General features: G+C 37.8%; 1 protein-coding gene across 2 annotated transcripts in view; it reads left to right on the top strand.

Moving 5' to 3' along the window:
• Positions 1-18147, top strand: part of LOC126457419 (F-box/LRR-repeat protein 15) — a 32367-nt gene extending 14220 nt beyond the window's left edge. For both annotated transcript variants that reach the window (XM_050093689.1, XM_050093688.1), the window contains exons 4-5: positions 3507-3638; positions 16894-18147. In XM_050093689.1, coding sequence (XP_049949646.1) covers positions 3507-3638; positions 16894-17050 — 289 coding nt within the window. In that variant the 3' untranslated portion in view covers positions 17051-18147. The remainder of the gene's footprint in view (positions 1-3506; positions 3639-16893) is intronic.
• The last annotated feature ends 1338 nt before the right edge of the window (positions 18148-19485 follow it).

The raw sequence follows: 19485 nt of genomic DNA on the forward strand, positions 1-19485 counted from the left end.
AAACTACCCATTTGGCTGGTATGTAGCTCAGCCGAGAGGAAAGAAGAGTTGTTACTGTGGTATGCTGTCTCCCCCCCCCCCCCCCCCCCCCCCCTCCTCCCCAACCCTCTGCCCTCTCCCTGATTACCAGCTCACAATTAATTTATCAGGAGCTTCTTGATGCCACCTTTCTCCTTGCATGTGAAATCTCAGGGATTTTTCTGTTTTTTTTTTTTTCCTCAAGTTTTGAGTACCCTTCCAATATATGGAACATGTAACTCTGCTCTTCACATGTCACTAGGTACAGAAATTAGCGTGAGCACTTCTATTGGAAACATGCAGAAAGGTTACCTGCTCTGATGAGTTGTGAGGTGATGAAGTCTGCTGAACAGTAGGGCATCATTCAGACTGGAGGTAGAGGTATTCTTGTATACAGGGTGTTAAAGTAAGATTAATTGGAGTAGCTGGTTTGTCTCACACCAGCAACCAATACAGTAGCCTATTGTTGCATCATGTACCTCCATAGTTAAGCTGCACACTGTGGCTCCACAAGTGTGTTAGTTTTAAGGAACAGTATGCCTGCATGGATGCGTGATCCCAAAATCAATTGATGTATATCCTAATCAGCATGTATGACACATGTTCCAAGCAAAACGTGTGATCTTCAACTTGTCTCTGACTGCTGTTCGGAAGTTGTTAGCATATTCAGAAGTTGTTAGCTCCATTTGGATGCTCATGGATCAGGATGACAACCCAACAGTTTCGGTGAGATTGTGATGAGGTGGAAAGGGGAAGGAAGGTGTTATATCGTGTTTGACAAAAGTGTGTTATAATTTTCCAAAGAGAGCATTAATTTTGAAACAAAATTGCTGCAGCAAATGATATAAAATAGCAAAATTCTTGCTCTGACTGATCTATATAGGAAATTATAATTGTAAATAGAAAATGAAATATGTCAATTAAGTCATCCAGTTCCTAAGTCTTTCACTGTGACTTATGTTTGGCATTGCCTTCTTCCCACCTGTTGTGAAATGTCAACTGTGTATCCTGATGGACAGATCATTATTAATGACATGGTACCCCCTCAATTTATGAGGCACTGTGGTTTGGTTCTGAACTCGACGTGGGACATTGCTGCGAAGATTGGTGATAAGACGAAAATTTCTTTCACAACTATGAACTGACTACCTCCATGTGGAGCACCACCACATAAGTATGTGTTAAAAATCTTGGTTTTGCGAATAGGTATTCTTTCATTTATTTTAAGGAGCTCCCTAGAAAATCTAGGAGCAGCCTTAATTAAAAATCATATAAACAAAAAATAAAAATATGACAGTTTTTCCCCATGTTTTTTTTAAGTTGTTGCTGTTTTACATGTTACTTTGGTAAATATTTGCAACTTTTGTGGAGACAGAGTTAGAGAGTGGAGTCGTGCAGCTCTCATCAAGCTTTGAGATATTTTTTTTGTCTAAACATTTGGCAGGCACGAAATTATGTTTGTCACCTCTGCTGATCAGCTGACAAGATTGCCATCACTGCAGTGAATAACACAGCTGAAATACACATAATAGTGGCTATAAGGGAATTGTGTTCTTAAGACTCAATTTCTGTCACAACAATAAACAATAAGCCTGAAACAATGTAGCAGTGATCATCTATGCCTCAACAATAAAAATACTATATCGACAAGTAAGGTAGAAAGTACATATATTGTTTCATGTTTAATGATAGCTGTTTTAATTCTAATATCACTTTTTTAAATTTTGTAATAATCAGCATCCTATAGCTATCTCTCAGATTCATTGCCAGTGAACAAGCTTCTGAACTTTTGTGCTGCTGCAGCTGCATTATAGGTCTGTTGTAGCTCTGTATATCCATGTCAGCTGTCAGTCTAAAATACCATATCTAATTACACACACTGCTAGTACAACATTATTTAATGCCACACTTATGGATGTTTCAGTGTGGCTTAATCAAGGTTTATAAAACACTTGATGGTTTTAAGATATCTTTTCTAAGCTATATCTTTGTGTGTTTGCTTTAGAGAAGTTGCTGTAAGCAAGGTATGCTAATATACTTGCAGAAAGAATACTCAGTGTCAGTTGTGAGGCAGGTGTGTCTCTGTGATACAGCCATTTGCTCATTTTCCCCCCTCAGCATCAGTCACAATAATTATTCACAGCCTGTAATACACCAGTATTCAAGCTGTTCACCTGCAGATTCTTTTCTGTGCTAAATCTTTCGTAACTCTATGGAGAGGAAATCTACTCACTCTTCTCCAAAAATTTGACATTCCATAATGTTTATTTCAACTGTTTCTTTACCAACCACTGGTTTTGAGAGTATTAGAATCTAGAACAGTCTTTTCTAATGTCATCAACTCATCATATGCTGCTGTTTACTTATTCTTCCTATTCTCACCAGATATATTATTTCAAAGAAGATTGGGGCCTACTTCTCTATCACTGATTGAAGTATAACATGTGTGAATTAATCTACCAAATCAAACTTGTTTGGCTGTCTTCTGATTTGTGAGGCAAAATTAAAATTTTAAAGAAAGAAGTATAAGTTCTCGCATTGAATGTCAGCTATGACATTGCATGTGGTTTTGGAGAAACGAATGAAAATATCACAACACACTGCCAGTAGAATTATTTTTATTGGAATCTATCAGAAAGAACAAATTCCAGATCCAGAAAGAATGGTTGAAGCTGTTGCAGAATATGTGCTGTCTGAAGCTTCCGGAAGGAATAAAACTGTGTGTTGGGCTGAGACCGAACTCTGGAACCTTGCCTGTTGGGGGCATTACAGTCATCGATTGAACCGTCCAGCTGTGACATACTATCTGCTCTCACATTCACCAAAACCTCTCTGTCCTTTCACAGACTTCCTCCACACCTTTCTGGACTAGCCCTCCTGTTTTTGCAGTGGAATGACTTAGTCACAGCCAAGGGTATTGTTTCCACTATGAATTCTTCCCTCTGTAGCAGGGTGCACATTGTCTTGAAATCTTGTGGCAGGTTAGAACTGGCTATTGAGCTGGCACTTGAACCTGGAATCTTGCAAGGCTCCTGCTTTGTGTCCTGGTCCAGCACACAATCTCAATCTGCCAGGATACCTCAATTTTCTGATTGTTGGTGAGAGAAAGACCCTCTCCATGCTAGCTCTTGTGGAGTTCTGTGCCTCCAAATAAAAGTTGCCTATGAGATTTGCATTAATTATATTATTATATAAATTGTGAAGTGAAAGGTGTATTTTACCATTGCCTTTCCTGTCCTGTTCCACTGCCCCCCACCTCCTTCCCAAGCCCACCTTTGATATGCTTGCTCATTTATGTCGGATTGTATCTTGTAATACTGTCTAAAGAAAGGCTACTATTAGGTAGATTGTGTGACTGCCTTTGCTGTTGGTATTAACATCAAAGTTCTTGATATTTCAGAATGGTATGTAGAACTCATTAGCTGAACATAATGACTGAATAGCTGACTTCTCTGAAATTCTAAAGCATTGCCAATTCCTTTTTACAGATTGAGAATTTTGTGCATCTCCAATATTTACTCTGTCACAAATAGAACAATGTTTGCTATTGCTGCAAATTGTCGCTGGCTACAACACTTGAATGTCCAAGGTTGCTGGAGAATAACTGATGATGGTATCAGGTAAAAGATCCTAATGCTACATTTGATGATTTCTTTTAATTGAATTGTTAATTTTGATACATATTAATGAATGTTTCACAGAAGTATGTTACAAGCAGTTAATTTACGCCATGCGATGCTGTTTCTAATAAGTAAGAGTAGGAGATTTCATGGAAAGTAATGCAGAATGAAAGAAGTGTTTAATGATGAACTGACATAATTGATAAAACTTAATTCAAATTATATGCAGTATATTTTTTTATACACAGAAGCACCAAGGAAAGTGGTATAGGCTTGCGTATTCAAATACAGAGGTATGTAAACAGGCAGAATATGGTGCTGCAGTCAGCAATGCCTGTATAAGACGATAAGTATTTGGCGCAGTTGTTAGACTGGTTACTGCTTGAACAATGACACGTTATCAAGATTTGTGCGAGTTTCAATGTGGTGTTATAGTCAGTGCATGAGCAATAGGACACAGCATCTCCAAGGTAGTGATGAAGTGGAGATTTCTCCGTACAACCATTTCATGAGTGTACTGTGAATGTCAGGCATTGAGTAAAATGTCAAACCTCCAACATCACAGGTGCTGGAAAAGATCCTGCCAGAATTGTTCAACGTGACAGAATTGCCACCCTTCCACAAATTGTTGCAGATTTCAATGCTGGGTCGTAACAAGTGTCAGCGTGTGAACCATTCAACGAAACCACCGATAAGGGCTTCCGGAGCCGATGGCCTGCTCGTGTACCGTTGGTGACTGCGCAGCACAAAGCTTTATGCCTCGCATGGGTTCGTCAAAACAGACATTGGACTGCTGATGACTGGAAATATGTTGCCTGGTCGGTTGGGTCTCGTTTCAAATTGTATCGAGCGGATGGACATGTTTGGGTATGGAGACAGCCTCATAAGTCCATGGACCCTGCATGTAAGCAGGAGACTGTTCAAGCTAATGATTATAAAGCATCCACCTCGATTGCAAATAGAAACCGGATGTTGACCTAGGTTTTGGTGCGGATAACCACACCTTCTTTGGAACACACTAAAACTAGTTTTAATCACTAAATTATTCACGATTGCTGACGCGGTGCATTGTTAAAAGTTCTCATTCTTCAAGCTGGTGGAGGCTCTGTAATGGTGTGGGGTGTGTGCAGTTAGAGTGATATGGGACACCTGATACATCTAGATACAACTCTGACAGGTGACACATATGTAAGCATCCTGTCTGATCACCTGCATCCATTCATGTCAGTTGTGCATTCCCAAGGAGTGGACAATTCCAACGGGACATTGTGACACCCCCACATGTCCAGAATTGCTACAAGTGGTTCAGATACATTCTTCTGAGATTAAGCACTTACGCTGGACACCAAACTCCCCAGATATGAACATTATTGCAAGCTTATCTGGGATGTCTTGTGAAGTGCTGTTCAGAAGAAATCTCCACCCCCCTCGTACTCTTATGGATTTATGGACAGACCTGCAGGATTCATGGTGTCAGTTCCCTCCAGCACTACTTCGGACATTAGTTGAGTCCATGCCATGTCATGTTGTGGGACTTCTGCATGCTCACGGGGGCCCTACACAGTATTAGGCAGGTGTATCACTTTCTTTGGCTCTTCAGAATAGTTTCCATTATGAAATATGAACATATTTCGGTGACAGTAACTTTAAACATTGCCATTTCCAACTGTCACAAGCAAACAGTGATTCTGGATATCTCAGACAGTTTGGAAGTGACGGGAACGTGTTCATGCACTGACTGAAACTCTGAAAACAATCGGAGCAAGTCAGGTTTTCCTCAGATTGCAAGACATATCATGCATGTAGCTTTTTTGTGCAGTTATGCAGATCTGTCTGCAAAAAATATCTGATTTTTTAGTAGTGCAAGAAAGTTTCTTCTTTCTGAATGGTGAAGCTGGTTTTTTTGTGTAACAAAATGAACTTTTTTCATAAAGCTGTTTCTTTTAAATACAACATACTTTTATTTCACTTAGGCATGTTTCGTCACCTATTTAGATATCACTGTTTTTTATAATGAGTGTAATTTACATCCTGAATTAACAGGGTGACATTTGTCGGTAAATTATGGGTTAATGACATGTCAAGATTTCTTGTTGTAACTTCCTTTCCTGGTGTGTTGTGTTTGACTTTTTTACGCTTTTGTTCAGTTTAGGTTTACCATTGTTTCATTAGTATACCCTGATGAAGAAATTAAAAAGCATCTGGTATCACACCCAGATAGTCGTTTTTGCTGCATTTGCTGTTGCTCAGTCACAAAAAACAGTAGCAGAATGTATCTACTGTTACCCTTTAAGAATACCAGCAGTTTAATGAGGCAGAATATAAATTTCATCTTGATGCTCTTCTTGACAAGATGTGGTGCCGAATATTATTTTCACCTGCTAAAATTTTGGGATTTTCCTTTGTGTATTCTGGTATTGCTTTCTCTTATTTCTACCACATCTAAATAAATTTGTGGGAAGAAAATATGTTGAGTTATGTGTGGAGCCTGTGATAGCAAAAGAAGAGCATTTTGCAGAAGCACCAGATTTGCATTTTTAGGGATGGGATTTCACTGCGTAAAAATTGGACAAAATGCATTTTTAATTTGAAACAAAAGGCATAGTTAATTCTTCTTTGTAAAACATACATCCATTTTTGTGAAATAAAGATAAGTGCCAACAGAGGGAAATAACAAAGGGCATTTTTATGTAATATATTAGTTAGTTTTTCACATAAGGACCAAAATGAAAATTTGAAGAGGTGTAGGACATTCAGTTTCATCATAAGAAGAGATGCTTGATGAACGTAGCAAACCAGTTGTAAACATGTTGGAAAATTAAAGGTGTTTTGGATTACTTGTTGATATAAAATTAATAAAAAATAAAATAAAAAACAATCATTGTGAATGTGCTAAAACAATAATAAATTAGCTATGTACACCATAAGCATCATTCTCATTTTTACATGTGTATACATCCGTAGATTGTCAAATCTTCGTTCATTGTAGTCCTTAGGCGTGGCAATTAACACAGACAAAAGTTATTCACTGTACAAAAGTGATTGAATTTATGTGCAGGTTTATCCATATGCATCTTTCGGGCATTTATTTAAGCATAATAGTGACACAGGTTTTCAAGGGGAAGACATTCTTGTATGGATCTAACTTGAGTCTGACAAAAGAAGTCTTTGATAATCTAACCATGGAAGTAAAATTTACAATAAATCTTTAAAATATTTTAATCTGAGTTAGTGTTTCTTCTTGCCGGTTACTGTAATACATGTTAGCTCTTGGGTATAAATACTCAGTTAAATAGCTGTGTATCATCGCCGTATAGCTGTAAATGTGTATGAGGTCTGTTGAAAAAATTCTGCAGCTTTTCCCACAAAAATTTTTATGTTTACCTTTCACTTATGGTGCATGGTCTCCTTCTAAATACTCTCATCCACAATTGTTTCACTGTTCCCAATGCCATTTCCACTTCCGGAAGCAATCTTGGTCCACCTCTTGCTGGATGTGCAATGTGCCATCCTTTTTGTGGGTTTTTCAACTTTGGAAGAAGGGAAAAAGTATGCAGGGGCAAGGTTTGGAGAGTACGGAGTATGAGGCAGCTCAATGATATCATCTTTTATGCAGTAGTCATGCACCAGCATAGATGAATTTGTGGATGTGTTATTGATGTGAAAGTCATGAATTGTCTCACTACATTTCAGACTATTTCCTTCTCACATTTTCTTGCAGGCATTACAATGTGTCATGATAGTACCTTGGATTAACAATTTGTTTCTGTGGCACAAATCATTATGAACTAATCCTTCAAAGTCAAAGACAACTATCAGTGTGACTTTGACATTTGACCTGATATGAAGAGCTTTTTTTGGTCTCTGAGAACCTTTCCCGACCCATTGTGAAGATTGAACCTGGTCTCAACATCATAACCGTAGAATGTGTCATCACCAATTAAGATTGAGCTTCGGTCTCAACATCATAACCGCAGACCAACATGTCACCACCAGTTAAGGAACGTCTCATTCTCATTTGTGCGATCCAAAAGCTCTTCACAGATTGTGAGGCAAAGGTCTTTCTGGTCTTGACTCATGAGCCGTGGGATGAACTTAGTGGCAACACAATGCATTACACGAAGCTGTGTCAGGATTTCATGACATGATCCAACTGAAATGTTACATTCTTCTGCAATCACTTGGACAGCCAGTCTTCGATTGGCAAGCACAATTTCATTGATGTTCTTGTCTTGAGCACCGACAATAAGTGTCGAATGGTGTCCTGAACGAGAATCATCTTTAACTGTGTGGCTATTTTTAAACTATGTGAACCATTTGTACCACTGAAAAGCTTAAGCACTCGTCACCGTAGGCTTCCTGCATCATTTGGTGTGTCTGTCTGTAAAGGTTTTCTTGAATTTCACGCAAAATTTAATGCAGAAGTGTTGCTCCACTAACTCTGCCCTCCCGAAATTCGCAAACTGTGTGACACAACATTCTACTCAATACAGCAAACAATAACTAATGTAACTAACAGGCATACGATAATGAAACTTCTCGCAGCCACACATTAAACACAGGTGTATTCAGGGATGCCAACCACATTTCACTCCATCTCACCATTGATGCGGAATTATGAATGTTCCAGAATTTTTTGAACAGGGCTCGTACTGTATTTACCCAATAATAAGACTAGACATTTTTCCCAAATGTTTCATTTGAAAAATACATTGTCATCTTACAGTCTTAGATTGAACTACTACTGCCAAGGTCAATCTTTTTACATTGTGTGATAGTTTTTATAGGCGTTGTCGTACATTTACATTTTGGCTGTGTGGAAATTTGTTTGGAAGAATTTGGAAAGTGTGTGTAATGTCACAAGATTATTAACATTGGTATTCATATGCTTGCCACTGGTGCAGTCACAGGCAATGTATAATTTGACTAACATTCGGGATAAGCTGGATGGGGGAAACTATTCACATGCAAGGCTTTCTCAGAAGTGATGTACTTGTCCAGCAGTACATTTCGAGTAAGCCAAGCGTGACACTGACACCAGCTTCTCCCATGGCTGAGTGGACACATGGAAATCGCAGAAACAATAGCTAAATATTTCACTCACTGCAATTTTAAGGTGTCCTCTTAGGCTGTGTCCTGAGTGCAATGGGGTGGGCAGCCTTGAATAGGATTTCCCCTGCAGTGAGCAAGACAAGCCTCTTTGATGACATGGAATTGTCTGGAGAGACACGTTTCGGGAGACGCATGCAGTTAACTATAGCAGTGTCCAATGGACCATGCACATGTACCACAAACCAATTCGTGTTTCTTGAGCATGTGGCAAGTGGTGACACATAATCGTGTGCAGAAATTATCACAATCGTATAAGAAAGGCTAGAAATTTGGCAGACTGATCAGTCTCAGTATAAAAGCAAGTCGATTGGAAGAAAGACATTTAATGAAATAGTACTGAAGCTTCATATTGATCGTAAGTAAACATTTTTCTTGTGTAATTCTGTTTTGAGAAAAGTAACTAACAAATGTGTTGCACATTTGTTAGCACTAGTGATGAACTATTATTTCATCTACTCGGATCAATCTTTTACAATTTTCATGCTGTTTTCGATCATATTGTAATGTGGGATACTATTTCCATCACATTCTGTAATGATGTTATGTAAAGGACTTGCTGTTTCGATTATAAGACACACATGTTGTACATTTGTCTCTAAAGGTTTTCTTAATATACACCATTTTCCTCACAAAATTCCAACTGCATGTTCAACACACTTTAAAGCATGAGAATGGCATTGATTGAGATAACCTTCTTTTTGTCATTCAGAGCTCTTTCTGTGAACAGATGCTTTAAATTTGGTGTCGGTGGGTAAGCCTCATCTGCTATAAAAACATGTAACAGAGGACTTGTGGTGTGAGGCATTATTTATAGTGGTGGTATAAACTGGACACAGCAGCTCCAGTGGCCCTTCTGAGATCATCTTGCAGTTCTCTTGCAGTATCTGTACAATACCACAATGGAGAGATGACCAGATACCGGTCTTCATTTGGGACTGTAATGCATTGGCGACCTTGTCGAAATCTCCTTGTGTACTGACCTGTCTTCCTGCAGCATTTCAGACATTCTTATGTATCCATGGAATTTATCAGCATCTGATTGTAAACTCATATACAGTGTTTTAAACTCTCCAAACAGCTCTCTGTTTTGCTAGAATACTTGTATTCCTTCCCCCTGTGAACCATGGACCTTGCCGTTGGTGGGGAGGCTTGCGTGCCTCAGCAATACAGATGGCCGTACCATAGGTGCAACCACAATGGAGGGGTATCTGTTGAGATGCCAGACTAACGTGTGGTTCCTGAAGAGGGGCAGCAGCCTTTTCAGTAGTTGCAGGGGCAACAGTCTGGATGATTGACTGATCTGGCCTTGTAACACTAACCAAAACGGCCTTGTTGTGCTGGTACTTCGAACGGCTGAAAGCAAGGGGAAACTACAGCTGTAATTTTTCCCGAGGGCATGCAGCTTTACTGTACGCTTAAATGATGATGGCGTCCTCTTGGGTAAAATATTCTGGAGGTAAAATAGTCCCCCATTCGGATCTCCGGACGGGGACTACTCATGAACTGACGTTCTACGGATCGGAGCGTGGAATGCCAGATCCCTTAATCGGGCAGATAGGTTAGAAAATTTAAAAAGGGAGCGGGATAGGTTAAAGTTAGATATAGTGGAAGTTAGTGAAGTTTGGTGGCAGGAGGAACAAGACTTCAGGTCAGGTGAATACAGGATTGTAAATACAAAATCAAATAGGGATAATGCAGGAGTAGGTTTAATAATGAATAAAAAAATAGGAGTGCGGGTAAGCTACTACAAACAGCATAGTGAACGCATTATTGTGGCCAAGATAGACACGAAGCCCATGCCTACTACAGTAGTACAAGTTTATATGCCAACTAGCTCTGCAGATGATGAAGACATTGATGAAATGTATGATGAGATAAAAGAAATTATTCAGGTAGTGAAGGCAGACGAAAATTTAATAGTCATGGGTGACTGGAATTTGAGAGTAGTAAAAGGGAGAGCAGGAAACATAGTAAGTGAATATGGATTGGGGGTAAGAACTGAAAGGGGAAGCCATCTGGTAGAATTTTGCACAGAGCATAGCTTAATCATAGTTAACACTTCGTTCAAGAAGCATAAAAGAAGGTTGTATACATGGAAGAAGCCTGGAGATATTAGAAGGTATCAGATAGATTATATAATGGTAAGACTGAGATTTAGGAACCAGGTATTAAATTGTAAGACATTTCCAGGGGCAGATGTGGACTCTGACCACAGTCTATTGGTTGTGACCTGTAAATTAAAACTGAAGAAACTGCATAAAGGTGGGAATTTAAGGAGATGGGACCTGGATAAACTGACTAAAGCAGAGGTTGTACAGAGTTTCAGGGAGAGCATAAGGGAACAATTGACAGAAATTGGGGAAAGAAATACAGTAGAAGAATGGGTAGCTCTGAGGGATAAAGTAGTGAAGGCAGCAGAGGATCAACTAGGTAAAAAGACAAGGGCTAGTAGAAATCCTTGGGTAACAGAAGAAATATTGAATTTTATAGATGAAAGGAGAAAATTTAAAAATGCAGTAAAGGAAGTAGGCAAAAAGGAATACAAACGTCTCAAAAATGTGATCGACGGGAAGTGCAAAATGACTAAGCAGGGATGGCTAGAGGACAAATGTAAGGATGTAGAGGCTTATCTCACTAGGGGTAAGATAGATACTGCCTACAGGAAAATTAGAGAGACCTTTGGAGAAAGGAGAACCACTTGTATGAATATCAAGAGCTCAGATGGAAACCCAGTTCTAAGCAAAGAATGGGAAAGCAGAAAGATGGAAGGAGTATATAGAGGGTCTACACAAGGGGGACGTACTTGAGGACAATACTATGGAAATGGAAGAGGATGTAGATGAAGATGAAATGGGAGATATGATACTGCGTGGAGAGTTTGACAGAGCACTGAAAGACCTGAGTCGAAACAAGGCCCCGGGAGTAGACAATATCCCATTAGAACTACTGACAGCCTTGGGAGAGCCAGTCCTGACAAAACTCTACCATATGGTGGGCAGGATGTATGAGACAGGCAAAATACCCTCAGACTTCAAGAAGAATATAATAATTCCAATCCCAAAGAAAGCAGGTGTTGACAGATGCGAAAATTACCAAACTATCAGTTTAATAAGTCACAGCTGCAAAATACTAACACGAATTCTATACTGATGAATGGAAAAACTGGTAGAAGCCGACCACGGGGAAGATCAGTTTGGATTCCGTAGAAATATTGGAAAACCTACATTTCTAGCATTTGTAGACTTAGTGAAAGCTTTTGGCAATGTTGACTGGAATACTCTCTTTCAAATTCTAAAGGTGGCAAGGGTAAAATACAGGGAGCGAAAGGCTATTTACAATTTGTACGGAAACCAGATGGCAGTTACAAGAGTCGAGGGACATGAAAGGGAAGCAGTGGTTGGGAAGGGAGTGAGACAGGGTTGTAGTCTCTCTTTGATGTTATTCAATCTGTATATTGTGCAAGCAGTAAAGGAAACTAAAGAAAAATTCGGAGTAGGAATTAAAATCCATGGAGAAGAAATAAAAACTTTGAGGTTCGCCAAAGACATTGTAATTCTGTCGGAGACAGCAAGGGACTTTGGAAGATCAGTTGAACGGTATGGGCAGTGTCTTGAAAGGAGGATATAAGATGATCATCATCAAAAGCAAAATGAGGATAATGGAATGTAGTCGAATTAACTCTGGTAATGCTGAGGGAATTAGATTAGGAAATGAGCCACTTAAAGTAGTAAAGGAGTTTTGCTATTTTGGGAGCAAAATAACTGATGATGGTCGAAGTAGTGAGGATATAAAATTTATACTGGCAATGGCAAGGAAAGCGTTTCTGAAGAAGAGAAATTTGTTAACATCGAGTATAGATTTAAGTGTCAGGAAGTCATTTCTGAAAGTATTTGTATGGAGTGCAGCCATGTATGGAAGTGAAACATGGATGATAAATAGTTTAGACAAGAAGAGAAGAATAGAAGCTTTCGAAATGTGGTACTACAGAAGAATGCTGAAGATTAGATGGGTAGATCACATAACTAATGAGGAGGTATTGAATAGAACTGTGGAGAAGAGGAGTTTGTGGAACAACTTGATAAGAAGAAGGGACTGGTTGGTAGGACATGTTCTGAGGCATCAAGGGATCACAAATTTAGCATTGAAGGGCAGCGTGGAGGGTAAAAATAGTAGAGGGAGACCAAGAGATGAATACACTAAGCAGATTCAGAAGGATGTAGGCTGCAGTAGGTACTGGGAGATGAAGAAGCCTGCATGGGATAGAGTAGCATGGAGAGCTGCATCAAACCAGTCTCAGGACTGAAGACAACAACAACAACATTGTATTCCTTAGACTGAATTAATCAGTGTTCAGAAATGTGTTTTCTTCCAGTATCAAATCAGTTAGCAATGCATCAGACTCCATAGTTTGATCTCTGCAGAACACTGCTTCTCATCCCTGAACAAAGAACTGCTACTCAGGGCACTGCAGTGTTTACTCGCATTCTGACATCATTGAGCAGTCTGTCCACTCCTGCGATGATACGCTCAGGCCGTAGCCTTATGTTCCTGCCCAACCACATCCTTGAAAATTGCGACATGTTCGGAAAGAAACAGCAAAATTTTTGTGACAAACAGGGAATATTTAAATATAATTGCTGTTTGTTTCATTCGGAGCAATTGAATCTATACTCTTAGGTCCTTCCCAAACAACAGCCTTGGAAATCATAAAATTTTTGAAAAAAATTGCCAAATATTTGGGACAAGCTGGTCTTTTCACTCACAGCAGTTTTATCCTTAGTTTTCTAATCAACCTTAAGCAACAAAATCAAAGAAACTCGTTCCTAAGAGGGGGTGGTGTTATATGTAAATAATGTTGAATATTGCAGAACATACTTCTATTACATTCATCAGAAAGTCCCAGAATGTGTTAAAAACATTAAAACTGAAAAAAACTACATATAGACAGTTTGCGAACCTACTTCTTTCACTTTCATAACCCTCATTCTTTACCACTACGTTGCACCAAAGACCTGAATCTTAGAACATCAGTGCTGTTTGTTTTCATATCTCTTGAAAGCTTTTACCTCCATTGTATCATTTATTGACGTTTAACTAAAAGAAATTGTACCATGGGTGATGTCCTAGTGAGATCACTTCAGTGCACTGTTTCTGTGAAATGGCATAGTGACAGTAATAATAAGACAAAAACAGTGAAAGAAGACTGAACCAGTAAGGCATCTGTCATATTGAGTCATAAGTCATTTTGACATTGGTTTCCATAGCTGCTTTTAGGGTGAAGATTGGAGGTAAATGGATAAGGTGAGCAGCGCAGGCCTCAACATTGGCATGCAGGCCAAAGATATTGAGAGAATGAGCACCATAATGATGCATCAAGAAGGTGAGGGTCTAGTCTAACCTCCTTCAGCTGCATAGGTGTTGTTCTTTTTCTATCTGTTAATTGCTTTTTTGGATTGTAATTGTTAATTGTTTTTCTGCATTGATTCTAGAAAGTTGTTGGAAAAATTATAATACTTATTAATTACATCCCCTCAGCAAAATGTTACATTGATTTTAACAAAATATAGTACACATTAGTAAAAGAAAAAAACTTAGATAGTTTGATACTAGTGAAGAAAGATAGATCACAACTTAATTTTTTGTCTGAGTTAACTGCCTTTTCATTTGTAGTCAGACTTGAATTGACTTTAAAATTGGACAAATACTCAGTAATAGTATACATTTCTACAGAAGGCGGTTAAAGAGTAGATAGGGGCCATTGGTGTAGTGACATGTTGATGACTAGTTGATGTTCACTGCAAGGTATGAGGGGGGTGCTGGTTCTATGCCATCAGTGCGAGAGCAGCAAGCAAACAATGTGTTTGGAAGCAAAAGATGGACGAAAATGTTGTTACATTCTCATCAGTATAGATGTGAAATCTACTATGTATTCAGAAAAACAACTGTGTTCTCAGGTCCCACGTAACGACAACCTTGAACATCGCTTCGGAAGAAATGGCCAAATATTTCTGACAACCAAGATCATAAATTTCTTTGCCGTGTGTCTATAGGAATACGAAGGCTCTTTTCTCGCATTTCATGAAACTGTGATCTCAGATAATGATACCAGTGATAATAATGATGATGATTAAAAATAGTAGTACCACAGAAAACTGGCTTAGGTAGTAGCAAAGAAGAAAATGAAAACAAAAGTGAATGCAAATCATTTCTTTTTGTTTATTTTATTTCTTTTTGTATTGTAAAATTGTAGACTATTAGTAAATGGCATAAGTTTAGAATAGGTGTAATGTTAACTTCTTTAGGCAGATACTTTATTTCAGTGAAACAAAGTAAAAATTAAATTTTCTCAATGAGCATCTTTAAAAAAGGGGTTTGTCTTTTATTCACGGTCATCTTATACTCATTGAATACGATAATTACTTTCCTCAATGCCATGCTGCTCATGATAGTGTGTGATGTACATGCAATCTGCAAAACATATAACCAACTATTTAACTAACTGGAAGCAGCAATGGGCAAGTGATTAGTATGCTGACATATCATAAGCAGCTTTGTGAACTTTGACCTCCTAATATACGTATTCCTGGCAGAAAACTTTCGAAATTTTGCTTTGTTTCTATGTAATTGTCACTTTTTAAAAATGTTTTGGTTTGGAGACTTTTCCGTGTGTTTATCTTAAAAGTCTAAGGATTGTAAATTTAATACATTATGGTTTTTGACAAACAAGGTAATATTACGCTTCACATGTTCTTCTAGTTTTCGTCTAGCAAATATTTTGCTTGTAGCATTGAGAGGAATGCACATCATCAACAATAGGCAAGTGCTGATACCCTGGAACTTCTTATCATCACGTGGTGTATTTCTTGGTTTATATGCTTTGTTTGGTGGCTGTTCATCAGATCCACTTACATAGTTTTCACTAGAAGGTGAAATAGTTAGCACTTATCCAGTCACCTGTCGGAAACCCACCAACTCTTCTACTTTGGGTTTGTCTAACAAAGCTACAATTTCCTCATTAGTAAGTCCTAAAAATAAAAAATAAAAAACTACCCTATTGCGACAATACTGTGTAAAGATAATGGTAATATGACATACCTATTCTGTGATCTGCTCCAAATAGTAACCATAGACATTGACTGGAATGAGCACACACCAGAAACAGTTCCAGCATGCATAATTGTGCATATGGAAGTTACAGTAATCATAGCTATGAAAATATTTAAAATGATTTCACAGATTCAGTTTTAATTACTTGTGTAGACATTTCGATTCTGGAACTCATTTTTTTTTCAAATGTGGTAAGTAATACACAATTAAACTTTCCTTGATGCAGATGCTCCCTGTCAGCCATCTTGAAAATTTCTGAAGTTTAAGACACAGTTTCTTGGGTCTGTAGCAAGATATCAGTATGTTTTGGGTTATATACAAAGCAGCAATTCCTGCACAATTGTTTACCTAAGGGCTCTACAACATATTGCAACGATATGATGATGCTTCAATGCAAATAAACCACACCCATGCAGTTGTGTGTGCCAGGTCCAGAAAGGTTGGCAGTTTTGTTCCCTAAGGGGAGAAATACATAAACATTTCATAAACTCTGAGTTCACCTTTCATTTTAACAGAAAACAGGTCCTAACTCTCTTGATACATGAAATTAAATGATATACTGGGAATAGCATACTAATGCAGAGAATGAACATTCTGGTATAATGAATCCTTTGAAAGACTACTTGAGAATAATCAGACAGAAAAGTCTCTGTGTTCTTAAGTTTCATATATCAAATGAGTGGTAACAGGCCCTCTTTTCATGTATGATGATAACATCACAAGCTGCCATAAATAAATTTAACATGAATTTAAAAAATTATCATAAATCTTTAGCAGTTATCCTGAAGCATCTTGAAAATGAAAGTTCACTTGTATTAAAAAAGTATTTTTATGATTTGTAATTAAGCAAATTAACAGATACTGTATCTGTGTTTGGACAATTAGTATATAATATGAGTAACGATTATTTGATAGTAGTAAGAAAGAGTAGTATTACATAGCAATATTAATGGATACATGGCTATAAACACTTCATAAATTATATTTCTTCTGTTAATTTGTTATGTTGTTTAATCACCTCTTTGGTACTTTTCAGAGTGGTTGGTGAATACTGCCGTAACTTGGAATCCCTCCTTGTCAACGATTGCCGTTCTGTCAGTGAAAGGAGTTTAGGTAATCTACGTACCAGGATGTTTATTGATAGGCCCAGGTATCAAATTGTTCCAATAAGAAGTCTCAATTTACAGGTGTAACTTACCTGGCTTCTAAGATGTGAAATAATGACTTCAAATGAGTACTCTGTGAAAGGTTATTAATTTATATTAGTGTTGCTCAATGCTATAGCTCCCAGGAAAATGTATTACATTGACTTTTGAGAGATGCCTGTCTGTCTCATGATCATTGTGTGAAATGATCAAATCTGTAACCTAAGAGTGGTAACTGCAAGGAATTAGTTCCTGTGTATTTCATCAAGTAAGAAAGACAAACTATCGGAAAGTAACTTCCACATGATGCAGGTTTATTTATACTTCATTTCGATATCATAAAGTAATATGACATGAAGACAGCAAGCTGCTTTATTGCTGATGGAAAGAAGCCATTGCTGCTTTCTGAAAAAAAAATGTATTTAATATGAGATCTGAAATGGTTTTTCATAGCAATAGAGTACACAGTTAGCTGTTTAGTCCATGGCACTGACTGCACAAAAAATATTACCACATTTCTTGTAAGGTTACACTTTTCTTTTTCATTGTAAATCCAATTCAAGATGTTAGTATTACATGATGATTTATTTGTGTCTTTTGTTTTTAGGCTGTGATTGTGACTGAAATAATCTTGTGTGTAACTGCCATTAGTTTGTACAAATTGGAGTAGCAGACTATTCTGATTCATTTATAGCTACAGTTACACATAAAGTGCACTGCTAGCAAGCTGTTACTAGCTAGTGATAGATTCAAGTAAGAGGTCGTGTATTTTTTTCCATATTGATTATCCTGTCAAGCAATTGTGATGATCCATTAGTGTTGAAAGCAGAATCAGAGGAATATAAAATAGCATAATGCCGCAGTAGTACATAGAGTATTGTCTTGAGAACTGTGGATGATGCTGGAAATGTAGATTGGTTTTCATGCATGACCATGATGCCATATGAGTTACCATGGATTTCAGTTTTGGTTCTGACAGCTTAATTTAAATATAAATGGCTCTTGAAAAAATGTAGACTGTCCATACAGTATGTAGTTTCTCATACTGTCGAAAGAATGGTTTATCTGTTTTGCCATATCTGTAAAGTCAAAGACAATAAGAATGATGTGCAGCAGAAGAAATAAATATATAATTGAAGTTTTTATTCAGATTATCATTTTATTATTTAGTACCATATGGATAGTGCATAGAGACTTGATAAATCATACATTGTTCCACATTTTTGTTACAGACACATTAACAGCTTATAAGCTTGTGTGTAAACATACTCTGTGGTGATGTGCTGCCAGCTAAGGTGTCACCAAGCAATTGTTCTGAGAGCTGCCAAGTAGTGACAGTTGTCAACAATGACCTTCGAGATAGTATAAGTATTTTTTGTGGTTACAGTATAAGAATAGATCTGAATGCTATTGAAGTGGTCCTCAGGCTGCTTAGTTGTGTTAATAAAATATCTGTTCCCATGAACAGAATAATGACAGTCTTTTAGTAAGCATCAAAGAGTACAATAAATCAACTGTAAGGTAAGTTGGAAATAGTGGTCTGAAGTTAAGACAAGCACAAGATACTTCATGGACAAGAAAACTCAGCTAGTTTGAATGTAACTGAAATTCATATTACAGGCAGTGAATGAACTGAAGCATTCATTGTCCTCAGAATGTACATTTTATTCTGTGGATTACTTCATGCAAGTTCAAAGCATAGTAAAACGAGGATGTTTTTTTTTTTCGTAGCTATAAAGGAGAAAAGTGATATAGTGATCCTGCTGCCAAAAATCCACTTATGATAATTTAAATTAGATTTATTTGCTTTTTTATAGACAGTATCACCTGTTACCATAGTAATTGGTCTAGTTTACCAAGTTCTGTCACAAGCATACCAATAAAACTTTCACTGGCTTGATTTCTAAGGTCCATTCTCAATGTAACACATACTAATGAGGGAAAACATTATGACCACCTGTCTAATAGCGGGTTCGTCAAACGCTAGAACACAGTAAGAAGAAAAGTGATGAAAAAATGATGAAATATCGCATGTAAAAAGAATATTGATTTGTTATGTTATTGAACTTCCACTGCTATGGGTGTGAATCCTGAATCCTTCCTGGTCATGCTTACAAAGTTTTATGAATTTATTTGTAAAAGTATAGACAGTGGAAATTAAAGTGTTCTGTGGTGCCTTTCCCACTCCAGGTTTGCCCGTTTCACATCCTACCCCCCTTAAATACATGCTGTAACTGCCGTGAACGTCAGTTACCTTTGGGATTGGATGTGGGGTGTAGATGTTGGTCAAGAATGCTCTTAAGGTGACAGACACCATCATCTGTACCTCACTGAGTTTGAACGAAGTCATGTAATGGAGCCATGAGAAGCTGGATGTTCCTTCTGTGTTATTGCAGAAAAATGTGGCAGGAATGTAGCCACTGTGCATGTTGGCTGGCAGTAGTGGTCACAAGAATGTACGGCTGCAAGGAGACTGGTCTCTG

The sequence above is a fragment of the Schistocerca serialis genome, chromosome 2 (assembly GCF_023864345.2).
Source record: "Schistocerca serialis cubense isolate TAMUIC-IGC-003099 chromosome 2, iqSchSeri2.2, whole genome shotgun sequence".
Lineage (NCBI taxonomy): Eukaryota > Metazoa > Arthropoda > Insecta > Orthoptera > Acrididae > Schistocerca > Schistocerca serialis.